This window comes from Columba livia, chromosome 14 (genome assembly GCF_036013475.1).
Source record: "Columba livia isolate bColLiv1 breed racing homer chromosome 14, bColLiv1.pat.W.v2, whole genome shotgun sequence".
Classification (NCBI taxonomy): Eukaryota; Metazoa; Chordata; class Aves; order Columbiformes; family Columbidae; genus Columba; species Columba livia.
In genome coordinates this window covers 7964288-7988078 of record NC_088615.1, presented here as the reverse complement: position 1 = coordinate 7988078, position 23791 = coordinate 7964288, and the positions used below count along the sequence as shown (strand labels likewise).

The window sequence follows — 23791 nt, the reverse complement described above, 5'->3', positions numbered from 1 at the left end:
AAGTGACTTTTTGACTTGGAGAAACTGGTGTTGCCACTCTTTTTAATGCTTTTGGTACAGTGACATGACTTTTGTAAATGAAAAAGGATCCAATCCTGAGAGAACAAAATGCTTTGAGACCTCCTGATGATATCTCACATTCCTTGCATGTGGCAACGTAAAAACCTGATTCTGTCACACAAATCAGTGTTTCAGTTTATACAAAAATCATAGTTTTTTAAAATATCTGGCAATAGTGTATGCCTCTTTCAGTTGAGTGCCAGATGGAAATCCGTGTTCTCAGCTAAGCATTTTAGTCACCCTAAATATAGTGCTTCTATCTGCTCTTGGCTGGATTAACACCATAGAATAGAGAGTTTTGGTTTGAAAGATGTTGCACAGAAATAAGGGGCAAACCAAAGCAGCATCTTTCATCCCAAGCATAAACTATAATAGAAAAAAAAATCTGTTTCTTACACTCTGTTAATCATTGCGTTCATGGTCAGTTAGTAAATATGTCTTGTTTTGTGTGGAACTTGAGAAATATTTTTAAACCTTAAACATGGACTGGAGAAAAACAGCATATGCATCCCTGGCAGCACTTTACATTCTCTTATGCATTGCCAAAATTTTTGATCTATAGAATTGATAATAAATGGGATTCTAATGGAATAAAAAAATAATAAAACCCAAACAAAACTCCTCCTCAAGCCTCCACGCTCCATACATACTTACAAAATTTGTAATTATTGCTAAACCAAGATATTTGAAATGTATTCTTTTGTACCTTCCTTCCACAGGGAAAGTGAGAAGCTTGAGTTCATCATTGTGGACACTGACCCATTTGACAGCTTTGTATCTCAGTGACAATTCCTTATCCCGTATTCCTTCAGACATTGCCAAGCTTCACAATCTGGTATATCTGGACCTGTCCTCTAATAAAATTCGCAGTTTACCAGCAGAGCTCGGAAACATGGTGTCACTCAGGTATGTCAATTTTAACAAGAGTTTAAATTGTTCTCTGATTATCTTTGTAGCAACAGTTTCAATTTCAGCATAATTTTTACATTATAGGAAAGGAAAAGCATAAATAAATTCCCTGTTCCTCACTTCTTTTTGTCTGTTTCCCTGAATACTTGGTGTGGTCTGTGCAGCTATAGCAATGCTGGTTTTCGGGGATCTCCTGTTCCATGTATGACAGTGTGGAATGAGCTTCAGAAGCGCTCGGTTTGGCAGGCACTGATTTTGATTTTCCAAGTCGGGTTTCCTGTCACACGCGTCTCTTTCCAGACTCTGCTACAAATCTTTATGTGGTGTTTTTCTCTAAGAAATACTGATGCACAGGAAAAATTGCTTTTAACTGGTAAAGCAGGAAAAAGGTCAGATTAAATATTCGTAATCATGCTAACTACAATTTTTTCCTCTTATTTTATCTTTAGTAATTATTCTTAACAATAGTTCTTCTGTTTATTTTATAACAAGTGCTACTTGTCTAATATCATCTCCTTGTCTCATTTGCTATCATGTAACTCCATTCCTGTGCAAACTGGGAATTAGAAAAATAATGTTCTAAAGACACCTTTTTTTTCCTCAATTTTACAATGTCAAGTTGTGTGAAGTTTGCATGGAATGATACCCTCTTTTGGAAGTGAAACGTGAATAGTGATGCCTATTAGGTTATAATTAAGGCTGTAGCATTTCACTTTGTAAAAACACTATTATGATAGTATATAAATTATTTATATAAGAACAAATATTTACAGACAACATTCTTTGGCCCTTGACCCAAAGGAATATCCTTATTTTAGGTGTATTACCAGTAACTGCTGTCATTGCTTTTGATTTTGAAGACATTTACAGACAGCTTTCTCAAAGCCAGAAAACACTGAGTCTAAAAGTAATGAGAATGTTATTAAAAGTGAAGAAGAAGACAAGAGACCAAATGGACTGTCAGCACAGCTTCAGTGAAACTGGAAGCAAAGCAAGTTTGCTCATAGAAATATCAGTCATTGCATTGCTTTAGAAAAGCCCACTCTGTTGGGAGGATTAAACTAGCTGATTAAATTAGTGCTAAAAGCTCAAATTCCACAGCAGTTGAAGTCTCAACCTTGGAGGCTGAGCAAAGGGACCTTTAAAGCATAGCGGGCAGCTCTGTTTCATAGTGGTGTTTTCAGCTGTGAAGTAGTCTGAAAAAAAGCTTTGTGTTACTATTTCAATTAAAAGCAGTTATTAGTAACAGGTTTCTTCCCTCCTTTATCCATTTCTCAGGTATTTTGAGTTAGCAATTGTAAATTTACAGGAACATTCTCGAGTTTATCTTTGTACTTCATTAGCATCCTTTTATTCTCATCACTCTTTTTTGTTTTAGAATATTGCTGTGAACTTAATACTCATTATATGCAGTTAGCTGAGCGCTGTGCAGTTATCAGTAGTGCCTAAAAATGATATGCCTTCTTCCCAACACTTTTCCCAATTTACTTTGGCTGATTCTGTGAAGATTCAGCTCTTCAAGTCCTAAATCTCTTCTGAGTAGAGAAGGCTAAATCTTGTGAATGTGAAATGTGTGGCTAAGGTCCAGCATCCCACTAGTTTTCTGTTTGTGACCTAAACCTAACCCTTGAACCCAGATCTCTAGACATGAAAAGCCCATGCATTAACCCACTGCGCTCCCTGTCCTCAGGGATTGCGGCTGACCCGCGATTTCTTTTCATGGGGGTGAAAGTGGAGACAGACACAAGCGCATCCTACACGGCAGCGCTCAGCAGGTGCTGGAGTTCGGTGTTTCAGGCTGGCTCTTAGCTGCAGACGCTTCCCGTTGCTTCTGGGAAGTTGTTCAAACTGACAGTAATTCAGCACTGGGCATTGCTGATGCCCCGAGCCATGGAAATTGTTTGTGCGCTTGCACTTGAGAACTGGTGTCCCAGCTCCCACGCCTGGAGCTCTGGGTTTGGTCCGTATGGCAAAGCTCACCTGAGGCTCCTCACTGCTCGTTTTCTGCTGTAGGTACTTGAATAAAGAGATATTGGAGAGAGCAGTAAGATTCCTGATTTTTATGGCAAGAGTAGGAAAAATAAACACTGTAACATGTTATCTGGGAAAGCTCAGCTTTAAAACAGATTCTGTCGATATCCTTGGAAGAACTGGCGGGATTTGCTGTAATCCCCTTTGCTGTGTAGAGGGGGCAGGCTCTGCAGAGGCAAAGATCATTAGAGAAAATAATTCTTTCATCCAAGAGAGGAGCTGTAATGATACCTACTACTGTGCCATTCTTCCAGCTATGTGATTTTCCTCTAGGACAGCTAAGTATATATATTTTTTTTAATTCACACATAACTTTTTTTAGACTTCAGCTGTGCTTTGAAAAACTCTTAGAGGAAAAAGTAGCTTCTTAAAGATTAAACTAGTAGCTTTATAATATCATATAGAATAGCATCCCTAAAAATAGTAGGCATTTAGATTTCAAATGTCTGTGGAAGTTGCTGAGAACTGGTAGAAATGTTGATTGATTGATTTATTTTAACTCCCCCATCCTCTTTTCTGCCTGCCATGTGCCCCATTCGTGCTTAGAAACCCTAGAATGTCACAGTGAGCTTCTGAGTTTCTCTCTGAAATATATGCTTTTGTCTATGAGATTTGGTTTTGTTTTTGTCTCTGGGATTTGGAAAAAAACAAAACAACAACAAAAACCCACAGACAAAACAGACATGAACCAATCAGCTAGGTGTACTGCAGTCCTGCAATCAGCTGAGCAATGACTTGATGTTTCTAGATCACAGAATGTCAGGGATTGGAAGGGGCCTCGAAAGCTCATCCAGTGCAATCCCCCCATGGAGCAGGAACACCCAGATGAGGTTACACAGGAAGGTGTCCAGGCGGGTTGGAATGTCTGCACAGAAGGAGACTCCACAACCCCCCTGGGCAGCCTGGGCCAGGCTCTGCCACCCCCACTGGGAAGAAGTTTCTTCTTAAATTTAAGTGGAACCTCCTGTGTTCCAGTTTGAACCCATTACCCCTTGTCCTATCATTGGTTGTCACCGAGAAGAGCCTGGCTCCATCCTCCTGACACTCACCCTTTAGGTATCTGTAAACATTAATGAGGTCACCCCTCAGTCTCCTCCTCCAAGCTAAAGAGACACAGCTCCCTCAGCCTTTCCTCATATGACCCATGAAATAATAAATGAAGTCCTCTCCTGTATCTTCTTGCACTATTCCATACAGCACAGTGTCTCTAAAACAAGCCAGTTCTACCAAGGTTTCTAAATACACAGTGAAACAGAGAATTTCTCAGGAAGCCCCTCTTAGGGAAGACCAGGCAGAGTGTACTTCTGAAATGCAAGGCTAGAAGAAGAGATGGGTCTCTTTGCTTCAAATGTGGTCTTGTAGAAATCTAAAAGAGCTCAGGTAACTCTAAGCATCCAGGTTTCCATTCCTTTATTTTATTTTATTTTATTTTTGTCCCAAAATACTCTTCAAGTCTCTAGGCACCAAGTTGTAAACACTCTGGAGTAGCAACTTTATACTGAATACAATGAGGAAAGTCATCGCTATTTTGATCAGAATGTGTTTAAGAGAGTGAAAAACTCCTACAAAGTCCATTTTTTCTACCCAGTTCATTGGGATATCAGAATTCAGGACATAAATTCTGTTCCTTTCTGCATGTTGTTTTTTGTGAGTTTAAAAGCATGCATTTTGTCTTAACGCTGAAATTATGAAAACAACAGAAAATTACTGTTGTAAAATTACTATTATATGGTAATGTCATAGTTCTAACTGTACTGTCCTGATCCTGGATTTTTTGCTTGTTTTCCTGGATATTTCTCTTTATTTGGCCTTTAATCATAGCCAAACTAGTTTATGATCTGGTTTGCCAGAGCTGTTGTTGCTTCATCACTTGTAGTTATCGAAGTATTTAATTGTTGCTAATGTTAACAAAATTTGTGACTATTTAAGATGAACTCATCAAACAGCTGCTTTGCTCGGTCCTTCAACCTGATATGTATTTTGTCTGTGCGTGTGTTTGAGTACAGCAGGATTTCCCTAACTATTGCTGTTTTGTCTTTGAGGTTTTTCAATATTCTGGTTTGCTGGTATATTGTTTGTCTTTTGGTTAAACTTGTACTCTGCTGCTGAAGACAAAAGGTTGATCTGTTTTCAGCCCTATGTGATTCTTGCTCTGTCTACAGGGAACTACATTTAAATAACAACCTGTTACGAGTTTTACCTTTTGAGCTGGGAAAACTGTTCCAGTTACAGACTTTGGGTCTGAAAGGTATTACTACTTTTTCTTGGTATCCTTGCTTGTTTAATGATGTTGCTCCTGCAATAAATCAATGCTGTAGACCGCTAGTTCATAAAATGTTACTGAATAGTGATCCCAGATGTAGTTACTTATTCCACGTTCATAAGTATCATTATTCAGGGATTATTTTATAAAAAGAGAAAGAACCAGTTTGGCGAAGGGCTTCACGTACAAAGAGCTTTGCTTCTCTTCATGCAGTGAGGGGCAGCTTTCTGTTGCTTGCATAGTCCTGCTTTAACTAAGAAATAGGCTGTAGGTATTCAACCAAAAAGGGAATATGCTTTGCACTGCTGTGGGGTGCTGTGCTGGTTATGCAAGCAGCAGTTTAAAGATTTTTCCTTTTCTTTTTGTTTCTCTGAACTGAATGGATTCTAGCTATAAAATTGCCGACCTTGGGGTGACACATATCACAAAATCAGGAGCACTGGAGTGATGTGTTACCTCTGAACACTGTTAAGTCGCAAAAGTCTGGTTTTCTCCCCCTTAAAACTGGATAACTGCACTGTGCATTGTCCATGAAAACTTCTACAGCCTGCTTATGCGTTTGGCAGATGGTGGGTGTTTCACTCGTGTTGAGCAAATTGACCGCCCTTGGTTCTGTCTGTTAGAAGATGAGAGAGGATGGAATGTCGTTAACATCACTAGATCTATTCATACATCTGCTTGTGGCATTGAAGACCCGAGATTTGAAACCTCTAAGTAGTCCATAGTTGATGCAGTATCTTTTCTCAGAGATGCCAGCTTTAAACGCTAATATGTAAGTTCCTAATGTTTATTTTATTCAATGTTTCTGTAAATGCGTTTGCAGGAAACCCACTTACGCAGGATATTCTGAACCTTTATCAGGAACCAGACGGGACACGAAGGCTACTGAACTATTTGCTTGATAATTTGGCAGGTACTGCAAAAAGAAGTAAGTGATCATTCTCAAAACATTTATTTCTGCTGTGTGAAATAAATGTGATGATCACTTGGTGTATCTCTACTTTACAATGTTCCCATAGTTTCAACAGAACAACCGCCTCCAAGATCTTGGATCATGTTGCAAGAACCAGACCGTACAAGACCAACAGGTACTGTAACACTTCTTTTTTAATGTGTTGTAAAAGGTGTGGATCTGTACTGTCTGTTGAAAATTTTGATGCTTAGATTAACCAATCTCCTGTTCAGTGTTGAAGTAGTTCTGTCTCAATTGCAACACCTGTTTCGATTTACCCATCTTTTACTATAAAGTAATTTATTTTTAATGGACATCCTTATCACAGGAATTGAAAATGTTGTCCACAGTTAGTTAAATAGTTGAAATATAGCAGGCTTAACTGAACATTTATTGAAGAGTAAAAAAATGGAAGAACATGTGCATGCTATCCCAAAAATGTGGAGTTTTTTCTTTTAAGTAAGCAATGTATCATCTTGGACTCAGCACTTTTCTTGTTGTTGGGATTCAGGTCATGTTTAATTGTTTGTTAATTTTTCTGCATGAATTCTCCAAAATATAACCTTTTTTATTTACTCGCACACCAAAAATCATAGTGTATTTCTCAGTTATTGCAGCGTCCTCTCTTTCAGGACTGAGGCACGTTACTTTCCCCTATGCTTCAAAGAACGTGATGTTAATGCAGTTTGTCTTTTGCTGTCATCTGTTTGTTTTCAGAACGCTGGGCTTTGTCCCCTCCATCAGCCCAGGATTGTAGTCCTAATTTGCTAACTCTTCAAACAACTGTCTTGTTTCTTCTTCTCGCATTGTGCTGCGTGTTTGAGTTGAGCTCTCAATAAGCTTCCAAGCGTCTCATTATTGTACTGCAAATTCCTTTGTGCTTTTTAAAAACAAACACAATAACCCAGCAAAACAAAACCAGAAATCTGCGCTGCTGGATTACCTGTCAGGGTGCCCCAGACTGTCTCATTATCATTCCTCTTCCAAATGAATATGGAGAGTAGGTGTTTCTTGTCTTTACACCCGAATTGTAAGGTTTTTGAGCTGGAAACAGTCGAGGGTTTATTTTGCCTATACTTTTTGGTTGTGTGATCCCACCTGTGGTTTTGTTCTAGTTTGTGGTCGTAATAATTAAGGTAGATCTTAATCTGTTTGAAGAGTTTGCAAACCTTTGTATAGGTAACAAATATAAGTGTTCAAATACACTTACCTTGGTTTAGGCTTTTTGCAGTAGAGCACCGCTTGGCATGAAGCACGTTTGTCTGCTATTTACTGCATTAACCGTATGAAGAGGGAGTTTGGATTTTGTTTTCTAACGAAATGCTAGAAGACAGTTGCCATCAGTCCAAACTTGGAATATATCTACTTAGTGCTAACAGCGTTTTTTTTAGTATAGATAAATAACCTGTGTTTTTATGGAATGAAATGAAGCGTGAATTGTTAAATTTGCAGAAGACAAAAGTGAGCAACATAATTGTGTATTTATATATAGGTAAATATATCAATATGTAAATAAAATTATTGTTCTGCAGCCTTGTTTTCTGTCATGTGTTACAACGTACTCTGTGATAAATACGCTACCCGGCAGCTGTATGGCTATTGTCCGTCTTGGGCATTGAACTGGGAATACAGAAAAAAAGCCATTATGCAGGAAATCCTGAGCTGCAATGCTGACATCATAAGTCTTCAGGTAAGAGATATACTATTATTTCTATTCCTTTTCTGTTCCTATGTGCTGGTTTCTCTGTATTAAATATATTTACGGTAAACAGTCTGTTTTCAAAACCGTTTGAAAACAAAAGAAAAAAGTGGTGTTCAGAACATTGTTTGTTGCTTGACATCAAAAGAATGCTTTTTAGCCCACACAGTTGGAATGTGAACCAGCAGCTGCTGATCAAAGAGATGTGTGTGGGGGTGTCTTTGGGCCTGTGTGTGTATATGGGGCTATAATTGACACGCTTTCAAATAAAAGGCTTGAGATAATCGTAACTCTGGGGAGTACAGAAATTCATTTATATTTTCTTAAAATAGGGACACTGCTCTCAAATTTGCATTCTCCGAGGTACTTGATTCTTACAATTTTTTTCCCTTTAATTTGAAAGTGATTTACACTTCTGAAAAGTCTAAATAATATCATCAGTCTTCTGTATTTTGCTAATAGTGCTTTTGTGCTGTGCTGTCCTGTAACTTTATAGGAGGTTGAAACAGAGCAGTACTACAGTTTTTTCCTGGTAGAACTGAAAGAACGTGGCTACAATGGATTCTTCAGTCCAAAATCTAGAGCTAGGACAATGTCAGAACAGGAAAGAAAACACGTTGACGGTTGTGCAATATTTTTCAAAACAGAAAAGTAAGTGATGTGTTTTGCAAAACCTTCTCTTGTGTCTTACTCTCTTTCACATGATTTCCCTGGTCCATCTGTAGCTTGAACAGCATTAATTGTCCTTTTTGTACTCGTTCAGTGTTTCCTATAGACCATTCCTGTCTTCAGAAAGAGTGTTCTGTACAAGAAAAAACACTCTGTATAACCAACAATAGAAAAATTTGCCTTGAATGTTTCTTAAAGTTGATATTTTGTTCTGATGGAGCAGTGCAGGTTAGGAGTCCACAGAATCACAGAGAGTCACACAATGTTACGGATTGGAAGGGACCTCAAAAGCTCATCCAGTGCAATCCCCCTGCCAGAGCAGGAACACCCAGATGAGGTTACACAGGAAGGTGTCCAGGCGGGTTTGAATGTCTCCAGAGAAGGAGACTCCGCAACCCCCCTGGGCAGCCTGGGCCAGGCTCTGCCACCCTCCCTGGGAAGAAGTTTCTTCTCAAATATAAGTGGAACCTTTTGTGTTCCAGTTTGAACCCATTACCCTTGTCCTATCATTGGTTGTCACCGAGAAGAGCCTGGCTTCATCCTCCTGACACTCACCCTTTAGATACCTGTAAACATTAATGAGGTCACCCTTCAGTCTCCTCCAAGTTAAAGAGCCCCAGCTCCCTCAGCCTTTCCTCACCCGGGAGATGCTCCACTCCCTTCAGCATCTTTGTTGCCCTGTGCTGGACTCTCTCCAGCAGTTCCCTGTCCTGCTGGAACTGAGGGGCCCAGAACTGGACACCATATTCCAGATGTGGTCTCACCAGGGCAGAGCAGAGGGGAAGGAGAACCTCTCCCAATCTACTAACCACCCCCCTTCTAATACACTCCCAGACGCCGTTGGCCTTCCTGGCCACAAGGGCCCAGTGCTGGCTCATGGTCATCCTGCTGTCCCCAGGACCCCCAGGTCCCTTTCCCCTACACTGCTCTCTAGTAGGTCATTCCCCAACTTATACTGGAACCTGGGGTTGTTCCTACCCAGATACAAGACTCTACACTTGCCCTTGTTATATTTCGTTAAATTTTTCCCTGCCCAACTCTCCAGCCTGTCCAGGTCCCGCTGGATGGCAGCACAGCCTCTGGCGTGTCAGCCACTCCTCCCAGCTTGGTGTCATCAGCAAACTTGCTGATAGTACACTCTATTCCCTCATCTAAATCGCTGATGAATATATTGAATAATACCAGCCCCAGCACTGCCCCCTGAGGCACTGCACTAGGTCCAGGTCTCAGCTGGACTCTGCCCCATTGACCACGACTCTCTGGCTTCTTCCCTCCAGCCAGTTCACAGTCCACCTCACTACCCGATCATTAAATTCTACTTCAAGTGTTGTGTGTGCGTCCCAACCATTAGGTGTTCATAATGAAAAATAAAGCAAACGTCTTTCTTCTTGCTTTTTCTGAGTAAAGGAATCAATAACCTCCAAAGCTGCTGAAATGAAACTTAAGATGACATTGACTTTTTGATACATTAGCCTTCTGATAAAGCAGAAGACAAGGCACTTAGTACTGCTGCTCGCTTCTGAAAAAAGCAGTTATTTAAGAGCTACAGCACTTAACTCATTGTGTCCTATTGTACTTGTATAGCTGCTTGGATATGAGGGAAATAATTGCCTTTGTGTCCACAAGTAAATGTATAGGCCACGTTTGATACCTTTCGGCTTAGAGAAACTATTTACTCCCGCTCTATTAAACCTGCATCTTTGAACTTGCCGCTGGTGCAGAATTAGAAACAAGCACTCTTTTTCTGTAGTTTCTCAATCTCTCTCTTTCTCTCTCTGGAAATAAAGTATTTTAATTGAAACTAAATATAAAATAGCTAAAAATTGCTGGGAAAAATGTATCCTTTGATTTCAGTTTAGGATTTTATGAAATTATGTGATTGGCTGAGATTTTTACATCATAAATGTTTGAACTTTAATTGAACGGAGAATTATCTATACCATTTCTGTATATCTGACTGATGAAAAAACTGTATATGATGTTTGTATTTCAGATTTACTTTGGTTCAAAAACATACTGTTGAGTTCAATCAACTGGCTATGGCGAACTCGGAAGGTTCGGAAGCCATGCTGAACAGAGTTATGACAAAAGATAACATTGGAGTGGCTGTATTGTTGGAACTGCGAAAGGAATTGATAGAAATGTCATGTAAGTCCTATTTAGTTTGTATTTTTTCGACAGATTGTATTTTGTAAATGAAAAAATCGACTTTTGCTATAGTAAACCTGAGAAACTAGGTCCTGCAGATGAGCGTGACTTTGCACATTATGTGTTCAAACTTATTTCCAAAGACGATTTGGGGAAAAGTCGTAGTTCTTAAATGATGAAGATTTTTTTTTCTGCTTATACTTTTTTGCTTAAAAAATACAAATACTCGAGTTGGAGTGATTTTAGGTATCAAAGAGTCAGTGTTAGTCGTGTGTTTCTGGGTCATGTATTTGCATCATTTTAGTTTCTTGTCTTCACTGTCATGTTTATACAAACTGCTTGTTCTGCCCTGTCATTCTTAATTTAGGAAATGTAAATTGGCTTTCTAAGTATCACAGTGGGTGATACCCCACCTGTGTGTGTTTATCCACATGATATTTTATTAATTCAGATTCTAACAAACAAGGCTTTTAAGAAGCACTTATAGCAAGAGAGAACTTATAATATGGATAACTTCAAATTCAGAGATCATTGCATAATAAGATATGAACAATGCATGTTTACTGTCACAACCTGAGGAAAGCTGTTCTGATTTTTTTAGAACTACGCTATTTGCCTGTCATTAGAATTATCTGTTATTTATGGTAATTTACAGTATTCTTAAATATGTAAATGTTACCTATCACAGGATGTGAAACACATTTATTCCCAAAATTTTATGTTGACTAAAACACTTAGTAGATGTAAGAGGAGTTGTGTGACCCTCTTAAACTAAATGGTATTAACCCTCTTCAGGTTATACTGGTATTTTATTTAATTTTTTGCTCCCCTCAAACATCTTGTTTAAAATTCAGTAATAGTGATTGTTGTTGCTGACCATGTGAGGTAAATAATTGATTTTAAATTTTAGCTGGAAAGCCACATCTTGGGATGGAAAAGCAGCTAGTTCTTGTAGCTAATGCACATATGCATTGGGATCCAGAGTATTCTGATGTGAAGCTGGTTCAGACTATGATGTTCCTGTCCGAGGTAAAGAACATTATTGATAAAGCTTCTCGTAGTCTCAAACCTGGTGTTTCGGGAGAACTTGGAACCATTCCACTTGTACTGTGTGCAGATCTCAATTCTCTACCAGACTCTGGTAAGAGTTCTATTTCTTACTTTATTTTAGATTGTTTCAAGTGTGTAACAATTTAAATTTTCAGGTCTCACTTTTTTAAAGGAGTTTTCAGCTTAGGGAAGACATCATTTGATATTACAAGCTTTAAAGGTTCTAAGCAAATAGATGGAAGAGTGACAAGATAGAACTGTTTCTTTTGTGAGTGACCTTATTGCCTGTGCAGTAGTAGAGCTACGTCTGGTCTTTCAAAAGCGTTTTCAGTGTTACCTTAGAATATGGGAACGGAAAGGAAGAAAATAACTTCCAAAAATAACATGTCGATTTGGCTTTGCAGCCTCTGTAAAGTGAACTTGATCTGAAGGAGTGTTTCAAAAGCTGGGTTTTTTTGCAGTGTTTTAGCTGAAGAACGTTGAAAGCCAAGACTTGAGCACAGAGAGACAAGGCGAGGAGGAAGCTGCCTACCTGGCACCTATAGAATTTTATTGCTGCTTTTTTCATCTTCCCCCAGTCAGTCTGTTCCTAATTAGCCTGCTAATTTTTTCTAATCAAAACATGTCTTTTTGGGTTTTTTTTTGTGTGACATTTGCTCTTGACCAACATATACATTGCCTTGAAATATTTTACAGGAACCACCGCTGACTGTATTTTATATGTGTTAAAGTTTTGCTTTTATAATGGATGTGGTTGCACGTATGACTCAAAGTAACCTACACGTGCTAGTTGGGTGAATGCTCCTTAATACCTTCTTGTGTATATGTGTCCCTGCTAATAGGTGTTGTTGAGTACTTGAGCACTGGTGGAGTGGAAACAAACCATAAAGATTTTAAGGAACTGAGATACAACGAAAGTCTTACTAACTTCAGCTGTAATGGGAAAAACGGGACAACAAATGGAAGAATTACACATGGTTTCAAGTTGAAGAGTGCCTATGAGAACGGTCTAATGCCTTATACGAATTACACATTTGACTTCAAGGTAAGGACGTAGCTGATATTTTGGAAGGGTTTTCATTTCAAAGTTTAACTAATGCGATTTGCTGTATGAAATTGTTTAACAAAGAAATTTGGGTAGCTAAGAGTAAATTCACCCAATTTATATTGGAAACATAGTGAGCTAGAGTGCCCAACACTTCAGTGTCCTAGAAACTTAAGTTTTATCTTTTCTTGTTAGTCACTTGTAACAGATTTACAAGAGTTGGAGTGCTGTTAACCTTCCATGTAAATGGGAAGGTTTTGTATTTTAATACTCCAAGCTAAATGAAATAGAACAACAGGGGCACTTCAGATGTCAACTGCAAGAAAATAATGCATGTTGCTACTGGAAAATTGTGAGTGCTCCATGGCCCAGGTAAAGCAAAGGTGTTTTTTTTCCTCTTCAAAATCAGAGGAATGTGATTTGAAGCTTTGTAGGAAGCTGGAAAATTACAATCCACAAAACCAGAGCAGAAGTGATACTTTTTCTTTTGTTTTCCTAATCCAAATTGAGCAACCCGTGGGATATAGGAAGCAGAAATCTGTCCATGATGTGCTGTGGAGAAGGAATGGTGACATCTCAGTTACTCATAATACTGAGCTCACCTTTTGTTTGGAACAATACCTCGAGTCAAGAATATATACTAATAGTCGATTTTATTTCTTGTTTTAGGGTATTATTGACTACATCTTCTACTCTAAACCTCAGCTAAACATCCTTGGCATTCTTGGACCTTTGGATCATCATTGGTTAATAGAGAACAATATAAGTGGTTGTCCGCATCCACTCATCCCTTCTGACCACTTCTCACTTTTTGCACAACTGGAGCTTTTGCTGCCTTTCCTGCCTCCTGTAAATGGAATGCATCTCCCTGGCAGGAGGTAGTCAAGTACATTGGAGAGGGCAACCTCAGTCTAATTTGTACAATTGTAAAATCTGAATATAGAGGAGTGAGGTATGGCCAACAGGGATTTTTTTTTTTTCTTAATAATCTTAATCCTAAATCTAATTATTCGCTAAAGACATAGTAAAAGCCAGGTGCTATCAACAGACACAATTCTGAGCCCAATATACTTTGTATACTGTTCAGCAGCGATTGGTGTGTTTGCACCTTTCTTTAATATGTTACAGTTAACCTTCCTGTTTCTTTTATCCAACGTGACATTTTCATGCCTTGAAATAGGGAATTGTTATACAGTATATTCTCTTTGCACAGTTATCTGTAGCACTAGTTTTTGAGGCCAGTAGGAACATCCACAGAACATTTTTCCGTACTTCACTCCCTCCTTTTTCAGACTTGTTTGTAAAATATAGAATTTGAATTTAGCCTTTATTGATTGTATATGAACAACAGAAAACCTGATTTATGAGATTTTGTACTTTAAAAAAAAAAAAAAAAAAGAAAAATCAGATTTGGAAAATGATTGTATTGTAAACTAAGGCTAAATTTGTATCTGTTTTCATGTGTTATAAAGGCCAGCTTGTAAAAGAGGTTGTCACAGGTTTTCTCTGCTAATGATTTGCACTGTTAGGGTTTCGTTAGCCCTTTTGTACTACTTTTTATGTTCAATTGAGAACGTTGCTTTTGAAATCCAGACCTATACAATCTCAATATCTTACAGAGGGAACTAAATACATTCTATTTCTGATGTAAAAAACCTAAAAACTTGCAGAAAAGCATAGAGTTCTCACAGAACAGATAAGCTAAGCAGTGAGTATAAGTAGACCTGTATGGATTGAAAGTGAATTGCTGATGTGTATACACTCAGATATTTTTCTCATCTCTATTTAGGGATACTTGTGTACAGCTTCTTCATTTCTGTTTTAAATACTTGTCCTATCTCCACTGTGCCTGCTTCAATTCTCAACTAGCACTGCCTGTGCATGCAGAGAGATCCTGTGCATCCTCTTTTATTTTTTTAAATAATGTTAACACTTGTGAAAATTTTATGAAGATACTTTTGTATAAGCTGTGGCATCTTTTTTTCCTTTATGAAGCATTGAATATCACACTTTTGGAACATGTTCAGGTTAAGGGTACACAGTTTGTAGCTTCTAATACCCGTGCACTGCTTCTTTCAGTGTCATTGCACAGTGCCGTTTTCCCACTAAGAATTACTATCATGCGAATTCTCTTTTGTTTAAGTGTGTTCCTCAGTTTCAGAAAGTATAATTCCTTAAACCCCGACGCTACATTTTCTATTGATGAAGCAGTGTAAAATAAATGCATTTTCAGTACAGGTCCCAAAGACAATTCTTCAGATCAGTTTTTTTAAAGTGACCAAGTCTTCTTTTAAAGTGTCAAGCAAGTCTAAAGTCGTGGTGTACCCTCAGTGCCATTTGTGTCATGAAGCCAAGTATGTAACAGCTTACAAATTTAACTTGTCTATTTGTATCCTAAAAGGGAGAATTGATCATCTCCTTAAACTAATACAACTTGAATAATCAATGTAAAAAATAAAATTGAGATAGAGAGCTTGGTCTTAAACAGCTTTTGTTTCAGCTGCGGGCAGGGAAGCAAAAGGACACTGAGCATTAAGAGAAAACTTTCTAAATATTGTAATTTTTATATATAAGAGAGTGGATTGGTAATAATGATACAAAATTTTATTGCAAAGTAGTCAGCACAGACGTGCTCCAAACCGTTCTGTTTTAAGCCGAAAGTAAAAATTACAAACGGCTCGGTTCTGTAAAATGTACATTTTAAAATTTCAGTACCAGAAATTTTGATCTTGAATCCTTGTCTGGGACCTGATCTCTTGGGGTTAGTTTGGTTTTGGTTTAGTTGTGAAAACACCAAACATGTCCAGTTTATAATCAGTACATTGAAATGCTGGTAGTATTGCTGTAGTAGACTTAATGCGTAGTGTTCTTTTTTTTCTGTTTGTTTGGTTTGGTTTTATGGGTTTTTTTTGTAAAGTGTGAATAAAAGGTGTTTTACTCATGTTTCCTTAATGATGTCTTGGTAATGTACATCATGACAATTTCCAGTGGTGATGAGCCAAGTTAGCTTGTCAAACTGAGCAAACTGTTTTTCTTTTCTGATTATCTGGATTGTGTAAAGAGTCCAGAAAGCTTTACAGAGGGGAAGGGAAGCACTTACTCATTTTGTATTTCTTAGAGGGGGATAATTTACTTTAATAGATGCTGGAGCTTGAGTGCACTTGTTAGATTCTAAAGGTTTGAGCTTTATCCAATATGTGTTCTCCTGTATTGCTTAGTCTTAAAAAAAGTATTTGAATTTGTGACAGCACGTTAAAATACGGCCCCTTGTGCTTTTGGAGACACAACTGTTCCTGCTTAGTCACCTTATGGTCTAAGGGTCCATTTAACTGTTTCCTCCAGCTCTTATATGAGTCCATCAGGTCCCAACTGAAAACCCACTGAATACATTGAAGACGCTCCTTTGACTTCACTGGGTTTTAACTGGACTGCAGCTATAACTTGGGGGCTGAAGGAAGGAGAAGCATTTATAATAATAGGGAAAGACCAGATGGCACCAAGACAGAGCTGAGATAAACTTTGTCAAACAATCCTTCAGAGAAAATAGAGTCCCGTGTTAAATCTAACTCAAAGGTCTCAGTTTCCAGCTATAAGGTAGAATAAGGCAATAAACCATGTCTTCACAAAATCAAAATGTTTGCTTCATAGTTTTTGACATTGAAATGGTTATTTGCAATATTTTTATTTGAGGTGGTTTTGGGCGTTGCCATAATGTACCTTCAGTGTTCTAGTTGTACAAGCACATATAGCGAAAGTCACAGAACATCCTTGCAGTTGAAAGGATTTATTTAGGTTAGACCAGGCTCTTTTCCGCAGTCAGCCACATCTTGTCTAGTTTTAGCTACATTTACCAAGAATTCTGGGTGTCAAAGTGTAAATTGAAATATACCTTTAACTAAAAGGATTGATTAGAGTACAAGACTAATACCACAAGTTACTGCTTGTAACATAATACAAGTTGGGGGGGGGGAAGCTTATAATTCAGTGCGTGTTGTAATTACTTTGTCCTTTCAGCAGCTTTAAAAAAACAGAAGGAAAATTTGGCTAGTATTTCACAAATTGGCTGTAAGAACATTGTCTGGTCTCAAGGTCTTATTTTAGAGCAGACTTAGAAAATAGCTTATGGTTTGCTTTTTCAACCACATAAAACCTGCATGAAAGACAAAATAACTACAATACTATTGGGGGGGGGAACTAATTACACTGTAAAACTTTAAAAAAAAAAATCAGTTAACCGCTTTAGTAGCAAGCCTTTCTCATCCAGCCAGACACAGTATTTTTTAGTATGTTAACTGCTATTCTTTTCTTTTGGTTGCATAAATTTGTAATACTTAAGTGTCTTGGTATGTTTAAGTAGTGTCTAAAATAGAGTATCTTAGTCTTTATTCACAGTACTTCTGTATAATGTGTAATGCACTGGACTAACTCTTGTTTACCATTCATGTAACAAAAACCAGCACATTATCTGCACTAAGCTCAAAGAATGTTGCATTTGTCTATAGGCAGCTCTTCAATAAGATAAATGGGAAAGTGAATATGGTCTGATGGTAAACAAGGGCTTTTACTGTTCTCTTCAGTGGAACTTCCTTCTTGGTCAAATTTTAACTAGTTAGTATTATATTTATATACAGGGTCTTCTTTTTCTTTACCAATGTATTTTCCTACTCATAGCTGACCAATAAATCCAATATCTGTTTCAAACCTTCTTGAAGTCTAATTCATATTTTAACTCAATTCCTAAAGCTTCTCCTGGAGAGTTGCACGTACAGCCAGACTGAGCAAAGTGTATTGAGGGTAAAATGGAAACATGTAAGAAACTCTGTAATCCCAGGGAGACTTTCTTGTACTTTCTGTAAGTTTGTAGGTCTGCAGACCAGAAAGCTCCTTGAAGCAGTTGGGTCTGGATTGCAAAGTGAAGACTTGGTTAGTAATGCAGAGTTTGTGGAAAACCCGTGTGCAGTCCTGCTCGGATCTCAAGCCGCTGTCTTCATACCTGGCCATCTTCTGACCTGCCCAAGTCGGGAAGGCCAGTTGTGCAGGGTCCGTAGGTTTTGTCTGCGTCCTGCAGACCCCGCTCCTTCCTCCTCCTCCTTTTTGCACCCCAGAAAGCCCAAAGTAGACTTGGGGTCTGGCAGTGGGAAGGGATTAAAAAAGTCAATTTATCATAGAATGGAAATGAATCTTTTTTCAGTAATGAAGTTCAGCTAACTCTTGTCCTTAGTTAATTTTAATATAATGTTCTTTCTGGTTTGTTTTGCCTTCTTTTTTCCCCTCTGCGTCAGAGTGTAGGTGTAACGGTGCGCACACTTGCCGTGTGAAGCACTGCAGTGCACAACACATCTCCCTGGCACACCTGCACCGCTTCACAACTCACGTTTAGTGCGTTCCACTGCTTTGCTTTGAAATAAATGATGCGTTTCAGGGTTTCCATGAAATGTTCGGCTTGTTTGTAGTTTTAAAACGTGCTGTCTGGAAGCAGCTGTGAGGCCCCAGCGGAGGGACGAGTCCATTTCAGGCTTCTGCAATGATTTCAGTTCTGTCTCGGGTGAGATTTCGATTCCTACCATCACCTTTGTAGTGTTGCCACTAGATGGTGCGGGTAACGCAGACTTCGTGTGCTCGGAGTGAACAGATCCGAGCGTGCCTGCCGGAAAGTGGGGCTGTGGAATTATTTTTGAGAGTATTTGTGGGAATTCAGGCACAGGAATGAACCTTTTACAGGCTGTCTTCCCTGAGATCTGTCACAACCCATTGAATCACTGCAGCGGGGAGGGCAAGTGTCTGACCTGCAGCACCAAACACAGGAATTCACATTCCACTGAGCCGGCTCTACATTGCTGCGTCCAGTCCTGAGTCTTTGGTATGGCTGTACAGTTTAATTAAGCTTTCATATTTGATGGTGTGAAAGCTGCAGTTTCATCTGGTTACATGATCTTCAGAAGACAGCCAGCCTTGTCGTTACATTATCTCTGCATTACTCGTGTCCCATAGGAACTATTGACGTGAACAAAGAGAATGAACCCACCCAGCGCTGCAGCCCGTGCTTGTCTTTACCACTGTGATTCTTTGCTGACTGTGAAAATTCTGGTTCTATATAATTATTTTTTTCTTATAGGTTTGGCTGGTCTTACCAATCCTTTTTCTTCCCCAAAGTAAGAATTATTTCCGTTCTACAGAAAGCAAAACTAACTGCTGGAGGTCCCGGGTGCCAGGGCTGCGGAGCAGATCACTCCTGCGCTCCCCAGCTCCAGCTCCTGGCTGTTTCTGCTCTCTGGTGTCCCGCAGCATCACCTCCGGAGCGCAGAGCGAGCATGGCGAGGGCGCAAGTGCTCTGCATTCAGGTCGATCAAATGGTGTGAGAAGGGAACAGAGCTGTGGCCGCATCCTGCCTGGAGGATTTCTCCAGAGCAGGCAGAGCAATTGTCAGGTGGGTTCGTTCCCTCCTCTGTCCCCAGTAAAAGAAATGTGTGCAGTGCAGTACTTTGTTTTCATACTAATTTTAGAAATACTCTATTGCTGGTGTGGAATACGCTTTGTACAAAGTTCTGAAAGCAGTGGCTGCTTAAATATGTCTGCAAAGGCCGTGGTCCATAAAGACACCTAAGTCTGTGTTGTCTGCTGAAGTACAGCTTGGGAGTACCAGCTTGGGAGCTGGTGCGGATGAGGATGTATGTGCTTGTACCCGGAGGAGGAAAATCTTATAGTCCAACTGTTTCATCATGATCCAAGCAAGAAATGCTTCTCTAGAAAAAAAATATACCTGTGACAAACTGCTGTGTAAATGTAGCCCTTGATACTGTTAATGAGAAAGGAAAGAAGTCTAATAGAGCCCAATTAGTGTTCTGTCTGATAGCTGGGTCCTGGCAGCCCCGCCGAGCCTCGGAGTCTGACAGGGTTGTGGCAGACTGGGTTAGGTGCTGCTGTTCGGAGGAGCCGGCAGTAAGGAAAATGGAAAGCACAATACAATTTTGCAAAACCATTTAAACTTCATTTTGAAATGAAATGACTTGAATTGACCAAACAGTATTGGACACAACAGAGTTTGGTGAGGAGGTTTGGGGAGGGTTTGTTTTCTTGGCCATTTTGGCAGCAGTTGTTTTCATTCTTATTTTCAAATACCAAAATTTCAAAGGCAAAAATTTTTGCCCAGCCTAGTGGGATGATACTTAAATGTTGATGTGTTTTCCTTTCTACCTCGTATTGTTTGCAACAGACTGTAGGAAGAAGGTTTTGTCTTTGGGCAGAGAATCCAAAGATTTCCACTGCTGGACTGAGATTAGCAGGTAATTCTGGTTGCAGGCATTAGGCTTAGGGAGACATTTCGCTCAGAATCCCTTTTTTGAAGACAGTGAAATGTAATGAAGCGAACTGATGAGCTCAGAGCAGGTTGTACTACCCTTGCTGTCACATGCACTGTACCATGCCTTCGGGCATATTGCGCCACAGGCATTTTTATGGTGTCAGAAAAATGTGCAAAAGACTATAGATTGGTTTGTCTGCATTTTTCTAATGAAAAATAAAACTTGGGAAAAGATTATATTGGGTACCCCAGCTGCCAGCTACTGCCTCCATGGAGCAGCTCGTGCGTCCCCCGAAGAGTGACGTCTGCATTTCACTGGACATTTGGCTTCTTTGCTGATTTGCAGCAAGACCCAATTTATTCTCTCTCTAATGGTAGAAACCACTGCTCCCATTAGCCTTCCAGCACTCCCTACAATGCCACTAGTGCTGGCTTTTGGATTAGGCTTCTACCCCTGCATGTGTTTCTGGTTGATGCTATCATGTAGTTAAATAATTAATTTGGTTAATTATGCTCAGAAAAAAGTTTCAGGGTGGAGACCCAACCGGCTCATCTGCAGCCAGCTTGTTATGCAGCTTGTTGTCTCCTTGAGAAATGATTTGATCTGAAGCGTAGAGGCAGCAGAGAAGATAAAACTTCCATTTTGTCTTTAAAATTGTGAGGGGAGGGTTTTACCACATGCTGTATCATGGACATCACTGTAGGTTTTGGACTTCCTAGAGTGGGTGATGCTTTATTATTCTAAGGAGAGGGAAGAGACTTTGCAAGAGATGCTGCTCTTTGCTTGTTGCTGTACAGGGGTTGGGGAGGGGAGGTGGGGAGGAATCTGTTTTAAATCCAGCTCGTACTGGCTCAGCCCTTCAGGGAAGCACAACGCTTAATTTCTCTTGTATTTCTTTGACCCAGTTAGCGTTGCACAAATGTTCCTGATCACAGGACTGTCTAATCCTCTCTTGACTCCTGCTAAATTTTATCTTGTTGACATCCTGCAGCAATTAATTCCAGGAGCTGACCCTGCACAGCCAGAAGGCCTGATGCTTTCTCTCTGAATTGTCTCCTTTTCATTTTCCATCCCTCTACCCCTGTTCCAACAGGTTTGGGGCAGAGGCAGCGCTGTGCTTACACAGCAACCAGCATCCGAGCCCGGAGGGGCAGGTTGTGCTGCTGTCCCCAAGGGTCCCCCTTGTACCCAGGGGAAGAAAGCTGCACATCTCCTGGGCAGCTCGAACATGACAGTGCCTTGGCCACGCTGTGTCTCACCTCGTGGCGCCTTGCTGAAGCGGCGCTGCAGATGTTCTGGGGAGTGCTGGGGTGAGAACAGCAGCAGAGCCCCCGCTGCAGCTTCTCCAGCTCATCTGCACCTGCTCTTCCTGAGCAGGACTGGAAACTTGTTTAGCTATCGCTACCGAATTGCTGCAAGCTGCAGTGTCAGCCGCTCAGACATCCAGCTGTGCTTAAATTCGGGTCCTGAGTAGACCTGGATGTTTCTGGATTCAAAACTGGGCACGATCAAGCCTTACTTTTGCTTCCCCTAAAGACCAGGGATGGTTTTCACTAACAGCGCTGGCTCTGCTGTGAGCAAGGACCATGCACAGGTTCTTCTGCTCTTTGTGCAAATCAACCTGAACCTGCAGCACACAGCTCATCTCACCGATGGGTCTGGGTGTCTTGTAGGCTCAGCAAGTTGGGGACGGCTGCTCTCTCTGCATTTGTACAGCACCCGGCTGAACAGGGCCCGGTGGGCAGCTGGCATCGCTCACCCATGAAGGGCATCTGTGTCAGAGGTTTTTCTGTGCGGTTTGGTGCTTCTATAGCGTGAGCTGAGGGGAACATGAAGAGCATCTTGAGGTAAGCTGATATTTCTTGTTTAATTACTTTGGAGTCTGGACACTTGAAATATGACATCTCCCTTTTTGTGAAGCTGAGCCACAAGTCACGTTAGCTCTACTTGATGCTCCATCAAGTGAACTGGAAATACATAAAACCTGCAGCCCAGCATCTCTGGGATAAACCAGAAGCCATTTTCTCTACTATATACTTGTAACCAAAGGAAAAAAACCCAAACATCCAGCTAAACTCAGCTGAGTGGTAGACGTGGTGTTCCACCAGCAGGTGAGATGTGGCAGCCTCGCTGCTGGCTGGTTCTGCTTCCAGCCTGTGTGACCCCTGCTCTGCGGAGCAGAGACGCTCATCTCATACGGGAAAAGCCACTGCAAGCTGGGTGAAGGGCAGGCAAATAAAATGTGGTTAACACACGGTTCTTGCTGCTCTTGCAGCAGGCTGATGGGCTTTCAGCTAGTTTCATTGAAAAGCAAAGACAAAAAATGGTTGACAAAAAAATAAATGAATAAATTGATAATTTGATTTCCTTCATCAGCTGCTATTAGAAATCTGTACTTTAAATGCCGCAGAAACTTATTCCCATTACAAACCCATGGCACTTACAGGCTCCCTTTGATCTTAAATGGCATTTGGTCAAACATTATGTAGCAACCAGATGGCATTCCAAAAATGCCCAGCTTTTCTACAGCTCCTCACAACAATCCTCGGAAGTGTTGCCTCCAGGAGCATTAATTCTAGGAAGGCTGCAATTGCCAGGAACATTATATCTGTATTTACACAACATGTACTTCGCATCAGCTTGAGCTCACGCTAGGCAAACTAACTTATAATTGAGAATCCCAGAGCATGGGAAAAGGCCACGAGCCCAAGGTGCGGTGCTTCAGGGGTCATCACTGCTGTCAACTGTGGCCCACGTAAGTGGTGCCAGCCACAAAAACACACATGGGCTCCAGCGAGCAGGGCAGAGAGCTGTGCTTCAGTGATCTGACTCTTCAAACACAAGCAGAAAAGCTTTCAGCCATCATTTTGGACCTCTCTTCTGTCCATGGTTACAGCTGCAAATGCAAACCACTTAGCCATTAATCATGTTGCTGATGGGACATAGGAGGCTTTCATTCAAAGCTAAGGGGTTTCTGCTTAGTCACTAAATGCAGTTTAACTTCATTATGCACCATTTATCATTGCCTTCCACTTAGGAAAGCTCCAAAGTTAATTAAAATATGACCACAACAAGCAATTAGGCCCAATTGCAGGCACTCCATGGCACAGGGAAAGCCCCATGCACCATCCACAACGCCCCTGCTTTATGCACAGGGACTGTGTTCTGCCTCGGCCTTGGGCCTTATCCCCTTAAATCGGGCCCTGTGTTTTGTCCTGGAGCTTTAAGATTTGGATTTTATTTGTTTTCTTAAAACAAAAATAGCTGCTTTTATCCCAGCTTCACAGTTCAAGTCCTTTTTAGAAACTGGTTTTGCTGACCTCACTCGCACACCTCCAGCTGCTCCCTGCTTGTGCGCAGCCCTTAAACCTGCTCCAGCTTGTCTCTGGTCATTATGATCCCTTGCTGAGAGAAACCCGTTAGTGACTCGTCCCTGTCTGTAATCACATCGCACTGTCTTGTATTTCAGTTTCTGACCAACATCGTCTTTGGTTCAAGCTGATCAGTATCTTTGTCATTTAAAAGACAAGCATGTGAGGAAAGAGTGGGACAGTTTTGTTTCTACCTCTCCATCTCTGGTTTGTAAATTCTGGTTGTGATTTTCTGTGTCCAAAGGCATCTAATGTTTGCAGCAGTAAAAGGCACAATTGCACATTAGACCATA

The 23791-nt window shown here is 40.3% G+C and overlaps 1 protein-coding gene across 5 annotated transcripts in view; it reads left to right on the top strand.

The window, feature by feature from the left end:
* Positions 1-17527, top strand: part of CNOT6 (CCR4-NOT transcription complex subunit 6) — a 33033-nt gene extending 15506 nt beyond the window's left edge. For 3 of the 5 annotated variants that reach the window (XM_065029823.1, XM_065029825.1, XM_065029824.1), the window contains exons 3-12: positions 780-966; positions 5163-5248; positions 6087-6191; positions 6283-6351; positions 7748-7905; positions 8411-8565; positions 10577-10731; positions 11642-11872; positions 12624-12826; positions 13496-17527. In XM_065029823.1, coding sequence (XP_064885895.1) covers positions 780-966; positions 5163-5248; positions 6087-6191; positions 6283-6351; positions 7748-7905; positions 8411-8565; positions 10577-10731; positions 11642-11872; positions 12624-12826; positions 13496-13708 — 1562 coding nt within the window. In that variant the 3' untranslated portion in view covers positions 13709-17527. The remainder of the gene's footprint in view (positions 1-779; positions 967-5162; positions 5249-6086; positions 6192-6282; positions 6352-7747; positions 7906-8410; positions 8566-10576; positions 10732-11641; positions 11873-12623; positions 12827-13495) is intronic. The other 2 variants (XM_065029827.1, XM_065029828.1) reach the window with 1 other exon arrangement.
* Positions 17528-23791: the final 6264 nt, after the last annotated feature.